This window comes from Cricetulus griseus (assembly GCF_003668045.3).
Source record: "Cricetulus griseus strain 17A/GY chromosome 1 unlocalized genomic scaffold, alternate assembly CriGri-PICRH-1.0 chr1_0, whole genome shotgun sequence".
Classification (NCBI taxonomy): domain Eukaryota; kingdom Metazoa; phylum Chordata; class Mammalia; order Rodentia; family Cricetidae; genus Cricetulus; species Cricetulus griseus.
This window is the reverse complement of record NW_023276806.1, coordinates 233,022,823-233,046,143: the sequence shown is the minus strand read 5'-3', so window position 1 is coordinate 233,046,143 and position 23,321 is coordinate 233,022,823. Positions and strand designations below refer to the sequence as shown.

Below are 23,321 nucleotides of genomic sequence, written 5' to 3'. Positions count from 1 at the left end.
CAGAACATACATGGGACACACAAAGGGACACACACACAATTTAAAACATTTTTAAACAAATCTTTAAAAAAAAATGAAGAAGTCAGTTTGAGGCCATTGAGATGGATTTGGAGGTAAAGACACCTGACACCCAAGACTAGAGTTCTGAGTTTGATCCCCATAAGCCAAATAAAGGTTGAAGGAAAGAATGGACTACACAAAGGTGTCCTCTGACCTCCACACATGCATTGTAGCATGTGCAGCCACATACATGCATCGCACACACACAGTAGTAATTTTTAAAAGGAAGAAAGGAGTTTTATTCTCTTCGCACAAAAACAAACTTAGGGTTTGCTTCCTTAGGCCCCCTTTAGTACTCGTAACAAACTTATAACCACTCGTGTGTTCCTCTGGGAAATCAAAGACATGTTTAAATGACTGTGAAATGTCACTCCAAAAAAACCTAGGTTTTCATAAGTGCCTGACGAGGGGATGAGAAGCAGCTGAGTACTTGTACCACAGATGTTCTCTCTGTAAATGAACTACAAAGTTGTCGAGAGCCTTCATTATCAGGGTGGAGGGGCACGTAACTGTATTCCTAGTCCTTGGAAGGCTTCAGAGGACTGATTAAAAGTTCAAGTCAGCCTGAAATACAGCCAGTTCATGGTCAGGCTAAACTACATAGCTTCTGAGTCTCTCTCTCTCTCTCTCTCTCTCTCTCTCTCTCTCTCTCTCTCTCTCTCTCTCTCGTAATCCTCCTAGCTGGACACAGTGCACACCTTGTAACCCAGCACTGACTGTAGGGGGTGGGAGGGTCTGCACGGGCTGAAGAGTAAACAGTAAGATGGGATCTGAAAAACAAACCCTGGGCCCGATTTCCTACGCACTTTTTAAAAAGAGAAAACTGCTAAACTGTAAAGCAAAGTCATAAATACTGAGCTGTTTACTTTAAAACCTTTTTGAAAATCTGCTCTGTGTCTGATAATGATGGCAAAATGAACAGCTGAAGAGTGACTAGCAAGGAAACGAGCCTCCAGCTGGATCTTATAGGGACAATTATGGAGAAAGCAACAGATTACAAGCGACAAATCTAGACTCGTTGCCAATTTCCACATCTGAGCTGTTCTTATTGCTAGGTAAAGTAATAGCGCGTCCCACGGCTGCTAACCACACAGGACCCAGGGGCAGCTTCACAGCCTGTGAGCCAGCCTCTTCTGCTCTCCCGCCCCTCTCTGGGCTGCAGACCATCCCAGGAGGGCCACTGGGGAGGAGGGCTGCAATCCCAGCCACGTCTCCTGACCTCTTTGAATTTCATCAGTAAGATGGACACTAACGCTCTCATTGAAGGATTATGAAAAGAACGTTTCCCATCTCACAACCCCAGGCTTCAGCTATTAGCCACAGTCATTTGACCCAGGCAGGTCGGAGTCTCTGAAAATCATTTTCTCTAAATATCATTTGAGAAAGCGAGATCTAGTTGTGAAGGACTAAGGACAGTGGGTGAGAACTGACAAGGGAGAGCCAATGGCAACAGCTGGACATAAGCACACGACAGTGTATGGCTACAGGAGCACACGCATGCAGGCAAAAGCACATGTGGTGAATGGGTAAGACGTGGATACACACGCACCCACACATACCCGCACACGCACACACACACACACACACACACACACACACACACACACACACACCCTCCAGCTTCTCATCTGCTCTTCAGACTCACTTCCTCGCACTCATTTTGGCCACACCAGTGTACTTGGCTTTTCATTCATCCAAAAATCTTTTCCACTTTCACCTGATGGAGGGGTCTGGCTTTTCTCACAGGTAAAATTCATGGTTCCCTGAACCTGTATTGAAGAAGCTAAGACTTTTCTGAGGGGCATATGGGAGGCACCTCCCTTTTCACCAGCCACATAAGCTCCATATCCCACAAGCTCTGAACCATGAGAGTGACATTCACTGAAAGACTTCTCTCCATCCAACCTTCCTATATCCCGAGAAACAACCAATGGTTAGAAAGAAATGAGCTGAGCTAATTTTACGTCATCAACGTGCTCCACAGGGACTCTGTGTTTCAGTCTTGGGAAAAGAAAGAACTCCCAGTTGCTTGGTAACTAAGCAGGATGGCTGGAGCCAGTCTGCCTGGGTTCAGAACCAGGCCTCGAAGTTCCCAACAGCTTACCACCTGGACTGTGTTGCACGTGCCCTTCCCCAATGAGCTGTTACAAAGATAAAATGAATTCATGGTGGTGAAATGCACAGCACAGAGTAAGGTATGTAAAAGAAACTACTATAGGAAATTAAGTAAGGTTTTAATGAATTCTCCAAGTGTTCCAACAGGTTCTGGGATCCAGAGTTTGGGAGTTGTAGGGACTCCTGGCTCTGCCCTCTCCAGTGTGGCTGGCCACTTTAAGCCCCTCTGAACCTCTGTCTTTTCATCTGTAAAGTGGGAATAATAACTACTGAGCAGGTGAGCTTTACAGGCAAACAGAAAATAGGAATGCAGAGCCAAGTACAGAGTGCAAAGGTGACCCACATGCACACATGTTCACACCCGCCTGCTGACGCAGTCACTCAAATTGGTCAGTAGAGTTGGCAACCATAAACACTACAGGGTGGCCAGGCAGGCTCTGCACTGGCTTCTCGGGGAAGATGGTCACCCAAATAAGACTGAGCGCTTTTCCACTGGACCCACTGAGAACAAGAGTCATCAATACATGGCCTTCTTCAGGCTGGACCCAAAGACCAAGACAAAGCCAGGACTGGAGTTGGGAGTGGTGGTGCACATGTGTAATCCCAGCATTCAAAAGGTGGAGGCAGGGAGATCAGTTCAAAGTCCTTCAGCTGCATAAGTTCCAGGCCAGGCTACCTGAGACCGTATCTCAGCAAAAAAAAACAAAGTAAGATGTCAGAGGAAGACACTGGGGCATCTAAAAGTCTTCCGGCCACTCAGCTAAGTGGCCTGAGCTGACCAGTTCTGTGAGCCTGCCTGCTGTAGGACTCTTTGTAAGTAGGTCTCAACTTCAATTTACAGGGAAAGCAACTGGAGGAATGGAACATGTTTAAAGGAAATCACAGTGATTGTGCTCAGGTAAAGGGAAACAAAGGAAGACCGTTCGTGTGGACAGCGGAGCTGGGATGCAGGCAGATGGTGTCCGGTTAAAGCGTCATCTTCCAATAAACTGGGCTATGCTTTCTGTTACTTGACCCTCAACACAGTGCCTCTTTGTCCACCTTTTCACACATAAGAGAACAGTTTCCATTTTCAAGTCAATTTGGTTTGGTGGAGGGTGATACTAAGACTTGAATGCAAGGCCTCGGGCAAGCGAGGCAAGCATTCTGTCATGGAGCTACACTCAGCAGCTCTTTTCAAATTTTTCATTTCAGGGCAGGGTCTTGCTAAATTGCCTAGGAAGGTCTTGAGTTTGTGATCCTCCTGCCTCAACATCCAGAGTAGCTAGGGTCACAAGCCTGTACCACAGACCCAGCTAGTCTGTATGGTGTTTTTGTTGTTTTGGTTTTTGGTTTGGTTTCTCAAGGCAGGGTTTCTCTAACAGAACCCTGGCTGTCCTGGAACTCAGAGATCTACCTGCCTCTGACTCCTGAGCTCTAGGATTAAAGACGTGGGTCACCACGCCCCACTGCTATTTTTTAATAAAGAATTCCTAAACTGGGGATGTACCTCAGCTTACCAAGAATACATGAGATCCTGGGTTCCATGGGGTGGGGGTGGGGGGGTGGTGAACTATGTCCCTTAACAAAATTAGCATTGTTGAAATTTTAAACTTCCTATACAACTGAAAGGAATGAAACAGGGAATCTGTATGGACGTTGCAAAGTTGAAACTTATGAAATACCCAAAAGAAGTGACAAAGGAACCAGGCATGGTGGCACATGCCTGTAACCCCAGCATTTGGGAGGCTACAAGAGACCCTGTCTCAAGAAAGGAAAGGAAAGGAAAGGAAAGGAAAGGAAAGGAAAGGAAAGGAAAGGAAAGGAAGTCTAAGGTGCAGTAACTAAAAAGTCACTTTAGTTATCGTAGTGAGTAAACGAGAAAACACTTGCTGCCTGGCGAACTTAATCCTACAGTGCAGAGATCAGTGAACATGCAATAAAGGCCCCTGTGGTCTCCTGGCCACCACCAAGCAGAAATAAGAGCAGTATGCAGCCATGACAAAGGATGCCCCCCCCCCCCAGCACAGAGGCTTAAAAGCTGCAGGTTTGTAATTACCCATTTTAAAAGCTACACGAGCAGCAAAAGAGACTGCTGTGTTCACATCATTACACTTAGAGTGTAGTAGTGTGCTCCATGCATGTTATTCATGGCCTTCTAAACATTTGCCTTTCAACAATATACAAGCCCTGAGTTGACCACTAAAATTCCTATGAGTGCATGACTGCACCATCGTGAGGACCAGGGGCTGCAGAGAGGGCTCAGCAGTTAAGAGCACTGGCTGTACTTCCCAAGGACCAGTCACGATTCCACTTCCAAGAGATCCAAGGCGCTGTTCTGGCCTTTATGGGAATCAGGCATTCATGTGGTGCACTGACACATTCAGGCAAAACACCCATGCTCATAAAATAATCTGAAAAGAAAATTTTTAATCATGAGAACTGAAGTTTAGAGCCCAGTACCCACTGTAACAAGCTAGAAGTCCTGCAAATCTAACTCCAAGGATCCAACGTCCTCTCATCAGAACAAAACAATATCAAAGACGAGTTTTATCTTTACTTATGAGTACACAGTTATGTCCCTGTGGGCTTATGGGTATGGCTGCAGTCCTAGGAGTCCAGAAGACGGTGTTGGGTCTCCTGGAGCTGGAGTCACAAATGGCTGGGAACTGCCCGGTATGGGTACTGACAACTAACTGAACTGGGTCCCCTGCAAGAGCAGCAAGAACTCTTAGTCACTGAAGCTCTCAACGTCCTACAAATGCAGAGGCACATGAAACCCCACACATGCACAGGCACAAGTAATTTTTTAGTAAAAAACCCAAAAAGCAAAAACCCCTAAACTCTAGGCAGAGCTCTGGCTTAGTGGTGAGGCTGCTTGCAGCCAAGAACAAGCCTGATGGCCTGAGTTCTATTCATGGGTCTCACTCACATTGTTCCCTGAGATAGGACAATAACAGTCACCTTTAACCCCAGCACACACGGGGAAGAGGCAGGCAGTTTGAGTCCATCATGGTCTACATAGCAAGTTCCAGACGAGGCAGAGCCAGAGCTACACACAGAAGACCTTGTCTCAAGAGAACAAAAAGAAAAATGACAAGTTTTCCTTTGCCCTACACACACAAATAAATAAATGCAATAAAAATTTAAATTCTATGTCTACATAAAGGCAGCATTCTGAACATGAGAAGCCCTTGACAGTCATAGACCAGGTATTTCCTTCTACCACAAGGACCCAGGAGACAGCAGGGGCCTCAGAATTATTGTATAAGCGGTATCTATTTCAGTTGCACATTTGTGAGTATGGCAATGACTGAATACTCAATTTACATCTGCCATTCTACTGAGTTTATAAATGTTATAAGCATGGGTGCATAAAAAACTCCTCTGCAAGGACAACTACAGTTGACAACCACTAAGTATTTGGAAACAGCTGGCAAGGCCAACACAAAATTGACAAATGTCATCAGCACAGAATGTATGTATGCTCTGGTTTCAGTCTGCTCCTTGTAAATATGTACGACTTTGCCAATTAAAAATAAAAACAAGGACTGAAGACGGCTCAGTGGTTAAGAGTATTAGTTGCTCTTCCAGAGGACCCAGGTTCTGTTCCCAACACCTGCAGAGTAGCTCACAACCATCAGTAATTACAGTTCTAGGGGACCTGATACCCTCTCTGGCCTCTGCATTCATGCAGACAAAACACTTACACACATAAAATAAAAGAATCTTTAAAAAATAAAAATAACATACTACTATAACAATGTTTTCAAAGTTTTAAGCCTACCTACAAAGTTATGCATCATACAGCTGTCCTAAGAGCAGATAACTATAAAGAAACTCATACCTCACATCAGGCAAGGGGTTAAATGACAGTTTCTAAAACCATACCTATCAAAACAAGGCTGAAGAGTATAGAAAAGCGATTTCTTTCGTTTTCTTTTTCAAGACAGGGTTTCTCTGTGTAGCTCTGGCTATCCTAAAGAGATCCACTTGCCTCTGCTTCCTGAGTGCTGGGATTAGAGGTATGTGCTGCCACCAAACCTGGCCATAGGGACATTTTTATAATGCATTATGCTGAAGTTTGACACATGTTTACTAACAGAATGATGTCATTTCCATTTTTAAAACAAAAAATCCAAGTATGTACAGCACAATTGCAACAGTTACATCTATAGGTAGCAGGATTATAACTTGTGTGTGTGTGTGTTCTTGTGTTTTGAGATTTTTTTCTACAAGGTAGGAGTCTACAGCCCCCTAATAAAACGAGCTCTAAGCCAAGCACAGTAGCGCATGCCTTTAATCCCGGTGGCGGATCTCTGTGAGTTCCAGGCCAGCCTGGTCTACACAGTGAGTTCCAGGACAGCCAACCTACCCAGTGAGACCCTGTCTCAAAAGAACAAAAAACAAAAACAAAAAACTAAACAACAACAAAATAACCAACCAACCAAACAAAAACCAAAAAAGTTGTGAAATTTATTTACTAAGTCAACAGCCAACCAGTGTGCTGCAAAACCTGACTGCAACTGGAATGAAGCTGCTTTGCCCCTGGCACAGTTAATGTGAGCAGTCACAGGACCTACCAGGGAAACACACTGTTCTGTGTATGTCACAATCCCACTAAGGGGCTTACATCACTCTCCCATGTCTCAGCTGGGGATTCTACCTCTGTGATAAACGCCACGACCAAAAGCAACTTGGGGAGGAGAGGGTTATCTTAACTTACATTTCCACGTCACTCTCCATCATCCAGGGAAGTCAGTGCAGGAACCTGGGGTCAGGAACTGAAGCAGAGGCCATGGGATGGGTGTGTGGGATGAATGTGTGGGAGTGTGGGGGTGTGTGGGGGATGTTGCTTACCGGCTTGCTCAAGCTGCATTCATATACAACCCAGGACACCTGCCCGGGAGAGGTTCCAGGAACCACAGTGAGTTCAGCCCTCTCATATTAATCACCAATCAAGAAAATGCACCACAGGCGCGTCCACAGGCCAATCTGATGGTTCCCTCTTCCCAGATGACTCTAGCCTGATGTGTCAAGCTGACATCAAAGTAGCCAGCACACTCTACAACCCCAAAGCTCCATAGATTCTGAACATTAAGCAAGGGATTGAAGACCTGGCTGAGCTTTACCACTCTGATAGGTTTTTTGTTTTGGTTTGGTTTGGATTTGGTTTCTGAGACAGGGTTTCGCTGTAGCTTTGGAACCTGTCCTGGAACTAGCTCTTGTAGACCAGGCTGGCCTAGAATTCACAGAAATCTGCCTGCCTCTGCTTCCTGAGTTTAAAAGCGTGATTGATTAAATAAATTAAAACCTGGGATTAAAGGTGTGCTCAACCACCGCTCAGCTGCCACTCTGACGTTTTAAAGATGAGATTCCCGGGATGGACATGGAAGTGCACACCTTTAAACCCAGCACTTGGGAGACAGAGGCAGTCGGATCTCTGTGAGTTTGAGGCCAGTCTGGTCTACAGAGTAGGTTTTAGGATAGCCAGGGCTACATAAGGTGATGGTATTAGGGGGTGGGCTGTAGACTGAGAGTCCTCTCCTGTGAAAGAATCAGGAGCCTGTACTATCATTTGCTGTGTTTTGTTACTTACTGTACTATCCACTTGCAATGGCAACAGTGAAAGACAAGTCCTTCACAAGCAGGCTCATGGGGCCAACTCATCAAAGGTGGGAACATCTGGCTCGTGTGGATGATCCTAGCAGCCGCCGTGTATTAACCTCTGAATGCGTGCATGATGCTAGCAGCACAGTCTGTTAACCTCCAGTGTGTGCGCATGCTAGGCCCTACATGCCTTGCATGTTTGATTTGACTCACCTGATGCTAGAGAGGACAACACCAGTCCAGGCTGGCTCTACCTATGAGGAGATAAGCTTGGAGAAGTTTCCCCAGCGACTTTTGTCCTGAGCTCCGGGACAGCAGCCTGAAGGCAGCGGTAGCTCCTAAGGTCACATCCGCCCCCACAGGCTCAGTAGCCGCAGTGACAGGGCCAGCAGACACAATTGGTTTTAAGACAGACACAGACTTATTTTTTAAAAGAAACTCCTTTTTGACTTGTACACTAAATGAACTTGATCTATAAATTACTGAGGAAGGATAAACTGGAAGTCCTACTGTATAATTTCTTGTGCTGCTACCACTAACCCTAACCACACCAAGATTATTTGAGGATGTGCTATGGATGCAACATATTACACGATATAATTTTCTACACCGCAGAAAATCTGTCCATAATCTTTTGGAAATCGATGTGGGAAACCTTTTCCCAGGGCACTCCAGAAAGGAGCTCTTGCTCCTATGCACCAGGGAGCGTGGCCTCTACTGTCTACTCTAGGGTCTCCTTGATGTCTGTGCACTCTAGAGCCCATATTTACTTTCCTACCGAGGACAAGGGCAGAAATGACCCCGACTTCCTTCTTCAAAACCCAAATTGAAAGCTGTTTGGGGTGAACAAACTCAGGGAGGGGACTGAAGGGGGTTTTCTGGAGAAGATGCAATGCCTACTAGTCTCTGAGCTCTTGTGACAAGTGGGCAGGCTCAAGCTGACAAATCACTTCATATCACAAGGCTCTATAACTAATGTAGTGAAAACTGGACTCAACTGGGGAATTTGGAGAAAGGGGAGCATAGACTTACTAAGTACATAAACCGTCGTCTGCTACACATAATATCCTACTTGCTTAGGAATGACACTCTCAGGCAGGCAGTGGTGTTACACACCTTCAATACCAGCACTTGGGAGGCAGGGGCAGGCCAATCTCTGAGTTCAAGGCCAGCCTGGTCTACAAAGCTAGTTCCAGGACTGCCAAGGCTAAACTGAGAAACTCTGTCTGGAAAAACAAAATAAACAAAAAGAGTAGCAATCTATAGATTGTTTTTCCTCCTAGCAAAGATCCAAGTCAAGCCCAGACCTGACAGTCACCAGCAAACTGCAGCTCTGACTCCACTCTGAAGCCAAGGTCCTAAGGTGCCGGGATTGCTACCTTGTTTTTTTTCTTTGTTGTTTTGAACAAAGTAACCATTCTCCTTCAGAGAAACTCGTAACACACTGCAATTCTAAAATTAAGGAAGAGGACTTCCAGACAACAAAATCAATCACGCTTTTAAAAAAGTATCCTAATAAATTCTAGAAACAGCAGGGCAGTGGTGGTGCACGCCTTTAATCCCAGCACTCTGGAGGCAGAGGCAGGTGGATCTCTGTGAGTTCGAGGCCAGCCTGGTCTACAAAAACTACACAGAGAAACCCTGTCTCCAAAAAAAAAAAAAAAGAAGTTCTTGGAACTGGAAAAGCTGCTTGCTCAGTCATTAAGAGCATGGGCTGTTACTGTGGAGAACGTGGGGAACCTGGGTTCAGTTCCCAGCATGCATACAGTGGCTCACAACCACTTGTAACTCCAGCTTTGGGGGAATCCCACACCCTATTCTGACCTCACTGGGAAGGAGGCTCGCACTGGTGCAGACACACATGCAGGCTTTAAGAACTGGTTGGCTGGGGCTGTAGCTCGGTGGCAGAGCACTGCTCTGGATTCAATGTTACCCTAGCACCTAAATACGGCTTTCTGTATGAAGATAGCTTAGTGAAAGATCCAGAGGGGACAGGGGAGGAGGGGAATTATCCTAGAGGATGGCTGGCTGTGTCCTGGTTTGTATGGTGGGTTTCATTTGTCTTTATTTTGGGCTCTTTCTTTTGTTTGCCTTTGTGTTGACTAGAACAGAAACTTAAATCAGGCACATTCAGGAGACCATACCACATTACCGGTTCTACAGTCTTACACAGTGTTTTCCTCTTAGGATAGTAAAACCACTCCAGGTCATTTGTGGTATCTTCCCCTTGTTTATTTTCTTCACAAGATGCAGGGTAAAGGGCTTAAAATTACATCTACTGGTACTGTCCAGAACTGCCCTGAGCTGTGGCAAAGTCTCCTTCGTAACCACCAACTGATTTTATCCCTCTACACGACCCGCCCCCCATCACCTCACTTCAGCTTTCCTTTCCCGTGCACCAACTTACAGTTTTAAGCTATTACCTGATAAGTTTCTTCTCATGTTTCATATTCTCTGACCTTTTGACCTTTCAACCTAACTCTTACTGTATTCTCAGACATTGCTTTCCTGGAAGTCAGCAGTTTCACTGTAAACCTAAATACAGTCAACTCCATTTCAGGAAAATTTCTTGTCTGCTGTGTGCCTGGGGCTAAAAGCATCCTAAGTAAAAAGTTTAAAGGCTGTCTTGTCCCCAGTTCTCAAGCTACGGTGTGCATCTGGAAACAGAAAATGAGCCTATACCATACAAAATATACTCCGTGCAGTTCAGGATCTCCATAGCACTGGACACTCTGGAGGACTACCTAATCTACTGAATATTAGTAAAGTAACAAAAACTAGACTGACATCAGTTTGGAGAGAAAACTAAACATCTACTGGGCATAATCTAGCTAAAACTCATCATCGGCAGCTCTTCGATGTAGTACAATAGTGCTTTAGGCCTACTCAGGTGTGGAGAGATCCAAACCTCTACACCCTCTGACTAAGGGGTGGGCGCATACATCCGGCTACACTCTCCATTTCCTCAGTTTGTCACAGGCACACTATGCCACTATCAACTCTATAAGCAAACTGTGTACACAGTGAGAAAGGCTAATTCTGACATGGCACCTACTATGTGTTAGCACTGAGATAAATTTCACAGTACATCTAGCAACTGCTTGGCCTTCAACAAAGCAGATGACGGGTAAAACAGTGAACGGCATTCACATGTCTGCTTAAGCAGCGTCTGTCTATATGGCAGCTAACATTGACCCTCCTCTTAACAGAGAATGCGGGTCAAAGTGGTTAACTTCCTTCTGCAAGTCAAGTGGCCAGCCGGTGTCGGCAGCAGACTGTGAACTCACAACCTGACTCTATGACTGACTTGAGTCTGGGGTGTCCTATGCGCAATAGGGGGGTAGTGAATATGCAGGACCTGGAGAACACAGTGTCCGAAAATGCTTTTCTAGCAGAGGTCCCCTTGACATCATGATTCAGACATGCTCCTGGCGAATGGGGACTCAGCATGAAAACATTACAGTGCAGATTGTCTGTGTGGGGGCTTCTACTACAACCATGAGCACCATGACCAAAAGCAACTTGGGGAGGATGGAGTTTATTTCAGCTGAGAACTCTCGGGTCACACACTTGATCACTGAAGAAAGTTGGGGCAGGAACTTGAAGCAGGAGCATGGAGGCAGAAACAGAAGCGAAGCCATGGAGGAGCTCTGCTTACTGGCTAACTCCACAAGGCTTGCTCAGCCCAGTTTCTTAGAGCTTCCAGGGGAGCACTACTCACAATGGGCTGGGCCCCTCCCACATCTCTCAGGAGCCCTTTTCTCAACTGGGGGTCCCTTCTCTCAGATGACTGTAGCTTGTGTCAGCAAACAGACTAAAGAGATGAACTGTGTAAGGGAGGCAAGTAAAGGATGGAGCAGTGACTACTATATATTACAGGCAGGATGCGTGAGGCTAAGACCCAAGTAGAAGATGGCTCTATAAGACACAAGGCATGCGAGGAGCAAAGGGAGCATTTTCTAACTTCCGAATATACGAAAGGTGTGTGTGTGTGTGTGTGTGAGAGAGAGAGAGAGAGACAGAGAGAGAGAGAGAGAGAGAGAGAGAGAGAGAGAGAGAGAGAGAGCTCAGCTGGTAAAGTGCTTGTCCTGTAGGCATGAGGACTCAAGTTCGATTCCCCAGAATGCCAGGAGTGGTGGTGTCTGCTTGTAAACCCAGGGCTGGGGAGAAGGAAACAAGAAGAATCCTGAGAGACAGCCCCCCACAAGGGGGCAGGTAGCACCTAAAATAATGACATCCAAGGTCGACCCCTGGCTTCCACATATGTACACACGCAGCTCTGTGCACACACACAAAAAGAATACATAGAAAATTTGTGGAATGAACAGTGCAGGGTCATAACACACGAGGAAAAAAATGACACGTGTGATTTGCAACACTATCTCCACTGCAGCCAAAAGCTCCCCAAACTGCCAGGGAAAGGTAGGCTTCAGGGTGCAGTCTGTTGATAAAGGCCAAGACACCAAACTACGAGTCCACAGCTTCCAATGAACACTCAGGGTTCCTGGCATGAGAAAGGCTGGATATATAAGGGACTCACCTCCACCATCTCCAAACCTGCAGAGGGGACATGCTGACCTACTGGTTATTTAAATGCATGGCCTCAACCTCTTTCAGCAGGTCAACCAGAGTCATCCCTAATTAATGACACACCCAGTGTAACAAGGGCCTAAATGTCCCCCGTCTCTAAGAGTCACAAGAGTGGGAGACTGGGAAGCTCACAGACATCTGTAGCCTCTACTAGACCCTGGGACCCAATGAGGAAAGAGCCCAGCAGCTTTGTGACTCTAGGGAAGGGAGACACCACTCATGCTTTATGGCAGAAACTGGAAACCCCGGCAGGAAACCCAAAGCAAAACCACCGTGCTCAACAGACCTCACAGTCCTGCTCAACTACATGGCCTCTAGATCTCAGCCAGGTCTCATCTGCCTCTGAGGGATCACCAATAAGAAAGAACTTGACCTGTATTTGAGGGAAGATGTGTGGGTCTACACTCCTCCAGCAGAATGGTCTGGGGTTGAAGCATTCCTGGCAAACCTCCAAGCACCACTTCATCAGTTCATCACAGGGGCTTCCACACCCGTGTAGTTTACCCTTACCCCTCAGACATCAAAACTGCAGGATGCCAAACAGTACAGGTGGAATTTAAAAACAGGCCTGGTGATGCACATTTTCAATGTCAGTACTTGTCAGTACTGTCAGTACTGTCAGTACTTGGAAGGCAAATTACAGGCAGATTTCTGCTAGTTAAAGGCCAGCCTGGCCTATAGAATGAGTTCCAGGCTAGCAAAGGCTACATAGTGAGACAGTGTCCAAAAACAACAAAAAAAAAAAAAAAAAAAAAAAAGGAAGAAGAAAGGAAAAGGAAAAAAAAATGCATTCAGTGTTTATTTGCTGAGCACTTGTGTACTGGCAAGTTCTATGTCAACTTGACACAAACTAGAGTCATCTGAAAGGTGGGAGCCTCGATTGAGAAACTGCCCCCATAGGATCTGACTATGGGGCATTTTCTCAATTAGTGGTTGATGGGGGAGGGTTCCGCCCACTGTGGGTGATGCCATCCCTGGGTTCTGTAAGAAAGCAGGCTAAGCAAGTCATGATAAGCAAGCCAGAAAGCAGCACCCCTCCATGGCCTCTGCATCAGCTCCTGCCTCCAGGTTCCTGTCCTGTGTGAGTTTCTGCCCTGACTTCCTTCAGTGATGGACTGCAACGTGTAAATGTAAGCCATTAAATAAACTTTTTCTTCCTCAAGCTGCCTTTGGTCCTGGTGTTTGATCACAGCAATAGACTGAGACTCTGTCTCCAGGCACGGACACAGGAACTGAGAACTAAGAACTAAGTGTGAGGAACACTGTTGTCAATATGAGAGGCAACAGTGTATCCATCCGTTCTTACTTTCCTTTAAGTGGCCCAACACTCAGGATCCCAAGCAGGAAGTGCCCTGAGTAACCCACAAGCACCAGTTAAGTCTCCTTTCTGTGCCTCTGAGCACAGTGTGCTTACCTGGAACCTTCTCACTACACAAGAGCGATCAAAGTCAGCCTAAGTACACCTTCCCCTGAGGTTCTGACTTCCAACCTATCCCAAAGAGAAGTCTGTACTCTCAAGTACCAACCACTAACAGTGAAGACCACCACTGATTTATTTAGAGATGGTTGCTCCCCTCAGGGGATGGGTCAGGCCATAAAGACCTTGTTCAGCAAACAGGAGCCCCTGGATTTGGACCCTACCAGTCATGTTTAGAGGAAGGAAAGAAAAAAGGCAGAAAGGCAACAGGGCTGTATGTGAGGGTGATCCTAGTACTGGGAAGGCAGAGGCAGGGGGAATCCCTGGGACTTGCTGACCAGCCAGTATAGCGCAATTAGCAAACTCCAGGTTTGGTGAGGGACACAGACTTAAAGAAAGAAGATGGACAGCAATTGAAGAAGACACCCAATATCAACTTCTAGCCTCCATCAGGCACACACACAAAATGATCATTCTTCCAATGAGTGCTTTTATCTATTCAACAAATCTTGAGTGCCTACTATGAACCAGTATTGTTCAAGGGACAGGGGAAATTGCAGCCAACAGAACGGGGTTTTGCTTCCCCAAAGGGCAGGGTTCTTCTGGAGTGCTTTGTAAAGTCTTCCTGAAAAGATGAAGGTTGCTACTCTGTACTGAATACCGGACTGATTGTTAGAGCCTTGGGTTTCTTCGGTCCAAGCTCTCCAAGCTCACTCAAACTGAAGGTACATAAACTAACAGGGAGCAGAAGCTAACGAAGCCACTTCTAAATGAACTTCCACTTCTTAAAAACCTCAAAAGAACAAGGAAGGAAAAGAAAACAGCCACGAAAGCGCTGCTGAACCAACACATTTTATACACTCTGACAAAGCATTCCAATCCCCCTTGTGAGCGACAAAGAGTGCCCCCCCCTCCCCAAGCCTTGCAGCCCCGGATTCAAGTGTCTAACAGATCTCAGAAAGTTGAACGCACCTCAGTTTCCTAACAAGCCTTTCCAAACCCTGATTTCTCACCGAGTTAAGTCCCGGGGGGGGGGGGGGGCGGGGGTGAGCATATGCCACTTGGACCAGCCAGCCCATCGAGAGTGACTACAAGGAATCTGACGTCAAATTTGAGCTTCAGGCACCAGAGAGGCTCAAAGCCTGAGCACCTCGTGCGCGATCCATGCAGGAGCAATTTTAAAAACAAACAAAAGCCGGGTCCCGCACAGCCCGGTGGAGCGTTCCAAGTTCCTGAGAGAAGGAAATGAGGCGAACCGGCTGGGGGGGGGGGTGCCGCGAGGCTCTGCGCGGCGTGGGAGTTCCTGCACGATATGAGAGGGATTCCGCGAACTCGGTCTGCTCTGAAGTGGCTTTTGTGAGAGGCGACAGCTGGCACCCACGGCGGGCGGGCGGGCGGGCGAGGGTGACGCCGCCGGGCTGTGCCGTGCCGTGCGGCGCGCGCGGGCTGCCACCGGGGCACTCCCCCATTCTCCGCAGCCGCAGCCGCAGCCGCGACGCGCGCGCGAGCCAGAGCCCGGCCGCCCGCGCGCGCCTCAGCCGAGAGCCGCCACCTCCCGCGGGAGCCCGCGCCGTCGGGGCTCCGCTCCGCGCCGCGCCGCGCGCGCACACTCACCTCAGCAGACTGGAGAGCGGGTGGCTGGAGGAGCCGAGGCCGCCGCCGCCCCCGGAGCGCGCCGCCGCCGGAGCCGGAGCCGCCGCCGCCGCCGAAGCCGGAGGAGAGCCGCTTCCCGGACAGCAGCTTCTCCACGGCCGGGAGGTGCCCGGTGCGGGCCGCCTCCAGCAGCTCCTGCTCCTTCCCCATCCCCAGGGCCGCCGCTCCTCCGACCCCCGCCCGGGGCCACGCAGAGCCCGCGGCGGCTCCCAAACTTTCCGTCTCCGGGCAACGCACCCCTCAACCCGGCCGGGGACGCCACCCCCTCTCCCCCGCCTCCTCCGCCGCCGCCGCCCCCTCCCCGCGGCGCGTCACTTCCGGGATCCGGCGTCACGCGTCACCGGCCCCGCCTCCTTGCCCACCTAGTGGGCGGGGCCCCGCGCCGGCGCGCAGGTGACGGCGCCCGGCGCCGTCCCCGCCCAGCGCGCGCGCCCGTGGCGCAGGTGGGAGATGCGCGCTCGTGCGGCTCCCGCGCTGCGGGACACAGGGGAAACTTGGTAGCGCGCGCGCCAAGACTCGTAGGTGAACTTGGGAACAGGCGCGGAGACCCGGAGGCAGCCGCGGGAACGGCGCCCCCGGGCGGGAGGACCGCAGTTGGGCCGGAGCGGCGGCGGCTCCGCTGTAGCCCCTCCGCTGGCCTCCCAGGGCGCCGTGCGCAGGCGTGCATGCAGCCGAAGCCCCGTACGCGGGCGAGCGGGGACGAATCCGCAGCCGCTTCCGCGCCGGGCTCAGAAGAGGGGCCACGTGTGACCCCAGGCGGCCCGCGGGCTCTGCAGTCCAGGGCGGCAGTGCGGCTTTGACGCCGGCAAGCCCGGGGCTCACTGCCTTGTCACCCCGAGTCAGGTCGAGGAGGGACTGACGGGCAGGGCGTTTCCATAAAGGACGAGAGAAACAAGTCTCTCAGCCAACGAACGTACGCTCGTCCACAGCCGCTCCTTCCCTGAAGCTGCGGACGCGCGCTCTTAAGTTTCTTTCTCGTCACAACAAATGCTGCCTAAGTGGCTCCCCAGGGCCAGCCGCGCGCTTCTGGAACGGACCCCTCCGAGGCGCCGTGGGTGACGTCATCGAGGCGCGACGACAAGCCGTCAGCCCGGGTTCCACGGTAGGGCCGGTCGTCTCGCTCCCCTCCCGCCGCGATGGACAACCCTGCGGAGTCGCCCTCGGACAGAGGCGGAGAGCCGGCGGAGTCGGAGGAGACGAGGGCTGCTCCTGGAGTCCCGGCGGCCGCCGGCCCCGAGGGGGGCCCGGAGGAGACCGACGGAGATGCAGAGGCGAGCCGGAGAGCGGCGGCCGAGAGCGAGGTGGGCGCGCGCCTGCTGCAGCCCTGCGGGCCGGGGCCGGGGCCGGGGCGAGGACGGGCACGGGCGGTGCACCGAGCCCCAGCCTTGCACGCTAAGCCCCAGGGGTCCCGGGGCCTCGTTAAAACCGCCGGCTGTGCCTCTCCAAAGGCCAAGCGTCGTTGCCTCCTCGACCCTCAGCGTCCTTTTCTGCAGGCAAAAAATGTCGGAGTTTGAGAGCTGGGGCTGGCTTTGAAAGATCACGGGGTGAACAGTAGCTAAGGTGGAAATGGGCTTTCTAACCGTAACTGCCTCAAAATGCCTGACGTAATAACTTTCAGGAAGAAGAAAATGTAGCAAAACTTTATAGGATTTTGCTTTTTGTCTTTATGAGGGGCGTCTCCCTAACACGGCCTGGCCCTGAGCTTGTGACCCTCCTGTCACAGATGAGCAGCAAAACTGTTTTCAGAACCGGGCGTTGGTGGCGCACGCCTTTAGTCCCAGCACTCGGGAGACAGAGGCAGGCGGATCTCTGAGTTCGAGGCCAGCCTGGTCTCCAGAGTGAGTTCCAGGATAGGCTCCAAAGCTACACAGAGAAACCCTGTCTCGAACCCCCCACCGCCACCGCCAAAAAATAAAAAAATAAAAAAACCTTTTCAGAAAAAAATTTAAGCTGAAGTAGACAAAATACATTACAAGGCTTAATGAGCTACAAAATGAGACCTGCTTCTATCCCAGCTCGAGAGAGAGAGAGAGAGAGAGAGAGAGAGAGAGAGAGAGAGAGAGAGAGAGAGAGAGAGAGAGACAGACAGACAGACATCGAGAGGGGGGAAGAGGAGAAAGGAGGAAAGTTAAGGGCAAATAAATTTGAAAATTTGAGGCACACAGGTTAGAAAATGTGTATAGATCAGTAGCTAAAAAGAAGTTGAAAGGATTGGCAAATACATAATGCCTTCACTCTCCCTCTCCCAATTTCTGAATGAGTTTAAATATGAATCTCTTTCTAAAGGAACCATTAAATCTCACAAGTGAGTTTTGATGTATTATGATTCCATAATAAGCTTGTCATGACATACACCTGTTAGGAGTAACTTTTGAGTGCTTATTTGGAGAGAAATGTAAATAATAAACATCTTCAAACAGATTTTATAGTAGGGCAGGCAAAACGGCTCAGCAGGTAAAGGTGCTTGCCACGAAACCCTGGGAACTGGAATTCAATCCCCGAAACCTACATAAAGATACAAGAGAACCAACTCCACACTTGCAAGTCTACACACAGTATGCATGAATGCACCTAATAATTTTAAATTTGGGCTTTTAAAAATTGTTATTGTATGGATGTTTTGCCTTTGTGTATGGATGTTTGCCATGTATGTGCCTGGTCCCTGTGGAAGTCAGGAGGCATCAGATCCCCTGAAACGAGTTACAGATGACTGTGAGGTGTCATGTGAGTGCTGGTCATCAAACCTGGCTCCTGCAAGAGCAGCCAATGCTCTTTCTTAACCTCCGAGCCATCGCTCAGTTTCAATTTAAACTCAGTATGGTGGCAATCCCAGCAAAGAGGTTGAGGCAGGACAATTTCCACAATCTGGAGACTGGGGAGTGTTGGACCACCAGTCTAAGCTACAAAATGAGATGTCTTAAATTACAAAAGAAAAAAAGTTTCCAAACTGGGAGTGGCAGCAGAGGCCTTTAATCCCAACAGTTGGGAGGCAGAGGTAGGTGGATTTCTAGGAGGTCAGCCTGGAGGACAGCCAAATTTTAAAAAAAGGTTTCTAGTCTAGTAATGGGAGAGGTAGTATCTTATGATCCAGTAGAGGAAGGGTCAGAACACAGCACAGGGTGGTGCTCCCAAGACGCAGATGCTGCTGGATGGATAACTTTGCTGACACCTGTAGGGTGAGGGTGGGGGAGTGGCGATTTGGCTCCTTGGTGTTTTCCCCTTACTTGGTAAACAGATGGAGGACCTCTATGTGATTATGGCTCATGTAGAAAACTGGATTATTCCTTTTCTTCTTCAGTTGAGCTATATTCTTCCTTTAGGAAACAGACGGCAGCCTCTTAATTAATGGTGCCCAGAACCAGACAGCTCCTGTAGAAACAGATTTGCTGCTGTGGAAAGAGAGAGGGGGCCTGACTTCACCCAAGCCCGAAAAGTGTGCCAAATATGTAATAAGTTTCTGTCCATCTTCCCAGCTCAAGAGTCAGGATGTCTCAGATTTAACAGCAGTTGAGAGGGAAGACTCGTCATTACTTACTCCTGCAGCCAAAAAGCTGAAACTGGACACCAAAGAGAAGAGAGAGAAGAAGCAGAAGGTAGACGAAGATGAGATCCAAAAGATGCAGTGAGTCTTCAAGGGTTCCATCTCTAAGCCCGTCAGCTCTGCACTCACTCTTACTGCTTTTTGTGTGCTCTGAGGCAGGGTCTCATGAGCTTTACATTAGTCTTCACCTCCTGGTCCTCCGCCTCGGCCTCCTTAGTGCTGAGATTACAGGCATGAGCCACTCACTATGCCTGGATATAATTGCAGGCCAGCAAGCTGCAGGATAAAGGTGCTTGCCTCCAAGCCTAATGACCCGAGTTTGCTCCTGGGAACCCAGGAGGTGGAAGGACAGAGCCAGTTCCTGGAAACTGTCCTGTGACCTCCAAACACAGGCATGTTCCTATAAACACAAAATAAATGTGTAAATGTTATTTGTTTCAAAATGTTTAAAATATAACTTAATTTGGTCAGTGTTTCCCCATCAGTAATTATACATCAAAATCATCATTTTCTTCAAAAAAACTTGATTTTGTGGTTGCAATAACATGGGCTCATTGCAGATAACTCAGAATATCAAAAAAAAAAAAAAATCCAGCTGCTGAATCTTATCCTAAGAATGTATTTCTGGGTATGTCTGTGCATGTAATATCCTCATAAACATTAGTGTTTCCTGGTTGTGCTACATCTCATCTATGTGTGAATCAAATCAACCCCTTTACCTATTCTATTCTAGGTAGTTTTTAAAATATTGTTTCTTTTAACAACACTGTTACATCTTTGGACATACCTATACATCTCATCCATTTCTAAGATTAACCAGCTGTATAAACACTAATATGAACATGTTTCAAAGGCTTTTCAGCATATCTCCCGATTTATGAAAATTGTGATTTTGTTTTAGTTGATCATTTCAAGTTCCTTGATTAATACTTAAGGTTCATTTTTTTCCCTCCATCTTGATTAGCCATTGGTATTTCTATGAATTTCCTGTTTTAGTTCATCTTCTAAACCTGGTTTGGCCATCTTTTTATTTATTTAAAAGAGTGAACTGTAAGAACACAGGGGGCTGGAGAGACTGCTCAGAAGTTAAGAGCCATCCGTCTGTCTGACAGGACCAGTGAGGACCTGGCATTCCCTTCTGGTGTCTGTATGCACCTGCACACACATGTACACAGACACACACAAGCAAACATATTCACACAGATAAGTTTTAAACAGATACAGCCCAGCATTTGATGGCCATCAAGCCGGACAACATGAGTTCGATACCCATGACCTCCATGATGGAAGGAGAAACCTGCTTACCTCAGTTCTTTCATGTGTCCCCCACAACTACACACCCTACACGTGCATAGCAGATAGACTCAGTAGTTTAAAATGCTGGGGCTGAGGCTGTCAAAGACTGCCTGCAGAGCATGCAGGAAGCCCTGTGCTAACGCAGCACTAAGTGAAGCCAGGTGTGGTTGTGTATCTGTAATCCCACCCTCTGGAAGGTGGAGCAAGGTAGATCAGAAGTTTATCCTTGATGACACTGAGTTTGAAGCTAGACTGAGGTATATCACGTCTCAGAGTTTTTCTAAAGAATATATATGTTTTGATGTTTCCCTCTAAACTTAATGTTGAAGAACCGTGATGTGAACAGAAACTTGTGAACTAAATGTTTACCGTCGGTGTGAGACAGTGAGCACAGATCACAGCATGTGTCCTCGCTCCCTGAGCATGGCCTTCCACTCCTCAGCAGGCGTGCACCTCCACACCCAGCTGCTTCTGTCTTTAAGGAAAGCAAGTTTTATGTTTCCTTTTTCTCTTCCCCAAGTTCCTTAGAGTGGAAATGTTTTGTTGCTATTCCTCAAGAGCACCAAGCCTACAGCCACCTAGTCCTTGAAACATGTTTTTTGTCTGGAGCTTGTTTTTGTTGATTTATTGCTTTAGTATTCAATGTCATTAACAAACTTAATTACCTGAATCTTTGTCTAGAATCCTGGTCTCTTCTTTTTCTGAGGAGCAGCTGAACCGTTATGAAATGTATCGCCGATCAGCTTTCCCTAAGGCAGCCATTAAAAGGGTAAGGATGGACTGTCCCAGTGTGTTCCTCCCCATCATGTTAGAAGATGCTGGACTCCACAGCTGTGTCTTCAGCATCTCAAGTGAGCTCATGTTAATTATAGCGGAAGATAACATCATCTGTCATCATCTGGCCAACTCCAGCCTTGTATGCCAGGTGTAGCAAGTCATGGCACACATTAATCCTTGGGGGTTTTTTGTTTTACTTTTTTTGTTTTTTATTATCTGTATGTACCATACGAGTGGGTGCCCATGAAAGCCAGAAAAGGGCATCAGCTCCCCTTGACTGGAGTTACAGGTGGTTGTGAGCCACCCAATATTGGATGCTGGGAACTGAACTCTAGTCCTCTGAATGAGCAGCAAGCACTCAGAACTGAGACTGTCCCAGGTCTCTATTTTAATAGTCTTGTCTCAGCATACAGCCTTCAGTGTGGCATGCACTTACAATACATTCCAAAGCCAGTTGCTGCCTATCTTAACACAGTCTTTCTGTCTTCCTTCCAAGCTGATCCAGTCCATCACTGGTACTTCTGTGTCCCAAAATGTTGTGATTGCCATGTCCGGTATTTCTAAAGTTTTTGTGGGGGAGGTAGTAGAAGAAGGTGAGTATCGTTGCTTACACAACATACATTGCTCTCATGAAGATCTTATTTTCAAGAGTATGTACACCAAGGCATTTAAGAGTCTTTGGGAGTTTCCAGCCACACTAGAAGTTGGTCCTGTAGGGAGCTTTGTCTTGAGAGATTGGCTGTTCTTGTAATTTTTACCAATGTGTGGGGGTAGGGGGACGAGATGTCCAGGAAATCCCTCGCCTTAGCCCAGGGTGACAAAAGTTGTTTTTCCTCAGCAGACTTTGCTTCTGCTGTTGAGTATAAGAAGACAAGCCATGCCCTGCTAGCAGTACCCCCCCTGGGAGCTTTCCCTCCATCAGGTAGAAAGCCGGCTGCTTCTCGTTGCTCATCTCTAGCTTGTGATGCCATTTTCTCTCCTTAAGCTGTGACAGTCCCTGTGGGAATAACTGAAGCTAGTGTGATAGACCTTAAAACAGTCTCTTAAGGAAAAACATGTCTGTTTGTTTCACTGGCAAGTTTCACCAAAGCCAGGCTTATAACTTGGGTTGTGGTTAGTAAATCGTATGCTGACGATGCTGTCTCCTGTCCCCACGCCAGCCCTGGATGTGTGTGAGAAGTGGGGAGAGACGCCACCACTGCAGCCCAAACACATGCGGGAGGCGGTGCGGAGGTTGAAGTCCAAGGGGCAAATCCCCAGCTCTAAGCACAAGAAAATCGTCTTCTTCTAGATCTGACCCGGAATGGCCCAGACCTCTCACAGTTGGGCTTCTGCACCGGTGCTTTGTTATCGGGGCTCCAAGGACCCATGACGATGACTTTAATATCTGTCACACCTACAAGGCATGCCAGGAAGAAAAACAAAGACAACTCAGGTGGCTTCACTTTGAAGCCTAAAGTTGTTTCTTGCCTCTGGTTTTCAAAAACTTAAGAACTTGGGATCGTCTGCCATGCAGTCACAAGGGTGAAATACTTAATGCTGTTTAACATTTCAGATTCTCCTGTGAATTGTGTGAGTTATTAAACTCTTTCCAACTCGGGTGGAAAAGTTTATTTTATTTTGTTGCAGGCAAAATTCATTCTTCTAGTGTCTAAATAAAATTAACTAGTCTTGGTGTTTTCGTTTTGGTTTTTGGAATCAGGGTTTCACCATGTAGAACAGGCTGGCCTTGAACTCACAAGAGATCCATCTGCCTCTATCTCCTGAGTGCTGAGATTAAAGGCATACACCAACACCACTTTTTTTTTTTTTTTTTTTTTCCCCTCCAAAAACAGATTGTCACTATGTAGCTCTGGCTGTCCTGGAACTATGTAGAGAGTAGGGTGACCTCAAAGTCATAGAACACCACCATTAGAGCCTGGCACTAGTCTTTCCTTTTTCTTTTTTTGCTGTTGTTTTTTTTTTTGGGGGGGGGGGGTTTTTTTTTTTTTTTTTATGGTTTGGTTTTTCAAGACAGGGTTTCTCTGTGTAGCTTTGGAGCCTGACCTGGAACTTGATTTAGAGACCAGGCTGGTCTCAAACTCAGAATTCTGCCTGCCTCTGCCTCCCATGTGCTGGGGTTAAAGGTGTACATCACGACCACCTAGCTAGTCTTGCCCTTTTCATGAAAAAAATCTGCTGGAAATCAGACCCTGAGGGTCTCCATGCATAATAGGCAAGCATGAAAATAACTTAGGTATATTCCAGTATCCAGCACTGTTTACAGGCATGTAAATCCCACAT

The 23,321-nt window shown here is 47.9% G+C and overlaps 2 protein-coding genes across 6 annotated transcripts in view; one reads left to right on the top strand and one right to left on the bottom strand.

Moving 5' to 3' along the window:
• Positions 1–15,701, bottom strand: part of Anks1a (ankyrin repeat and sterile alpha motif domain containing 1A) — a 151,691-nt gene extending 135,990 nt beyond the window's left edge. The window contains 2 exon segments of the mRNA XM_035451787.1: positions 15,386–15,441; positions 15,443–15,701. Coding sequence (XP_035307678.1) covers positions 15,386–15,441; positions 15,443–15,574 — 188 coding nt within the window. The 5' untranslated portion in view covers positions 15,575–15,701.
• A 141-nt stretch (positions 15,702–15,842) lies between these two features.
• Positions 15,843–22,715, top strand: Taf11 (TATA-box binding protein associated factor 11). 5 transcript variants are annotated; one of them, XM_027389021.2, is made up of 6 exons: positions 15,844–16,725; positions 18,898–19,046; positions 20,943–21,030; positions 21,535–21,631; positions 21,880–21,960; positions 22,330–22,715. In XM_027389021.2, the coding sequence occupies exons 1-6, from the start codon at positions 16,561–16,563 to the stop codon at positions 22,527–22,529; spliced, it is 780 nt and encodes a 259-aa protein (XP_027244822.1). In that variant the 5' UTR covers positions 15,844–16,560; the 3' UTR covers positions 22,530–22,715. The 5 variants fall into 5 exon arrangements, with proteins under 5 accessions (XP_027244826.1, XP_027244822.1, XP_027244823.1 ...); XM_027389022.2 differs by having other exon boundaries at positions 22,199–22,470; XM_027389023.2 differs by lacking the exon at positions 21,880–21,960 and having other exon boundaries at positions 15,848–16,725.
• The last annotated feature ends 606 nt before the right edge of the window (positions 22,716–23,321 follow it).

What these genes read in the sequence shown, in the direction of transcription:
- Taf11 (XM_027389021.2), top strand. Translation starts at nt 16,561, where the DNA reads ATGGACAACCCTGCGGAGTCGCCCTCGGACAGAGGCGGAGAGCCGGCG. An exon ending in GAGCGGCGGCCGAGAGCGAG is followed by an intron (nt 16,726 to 18,897) that starts GTGGGCGCGCGC and finishes CCATCTTCCCAG; the next exon opens with CTCAAGAGTCAGGATGTCTC. An exon ending in GGGGGAGGTAGTAGAAGAAG is followed by an intron (nt 21,632 to 21,879) that starts GTGAGTATCGTT and finishes TTTCCTCAGCAG; the next exon opens with ACTTTGCTTCTGCTGTTGAG.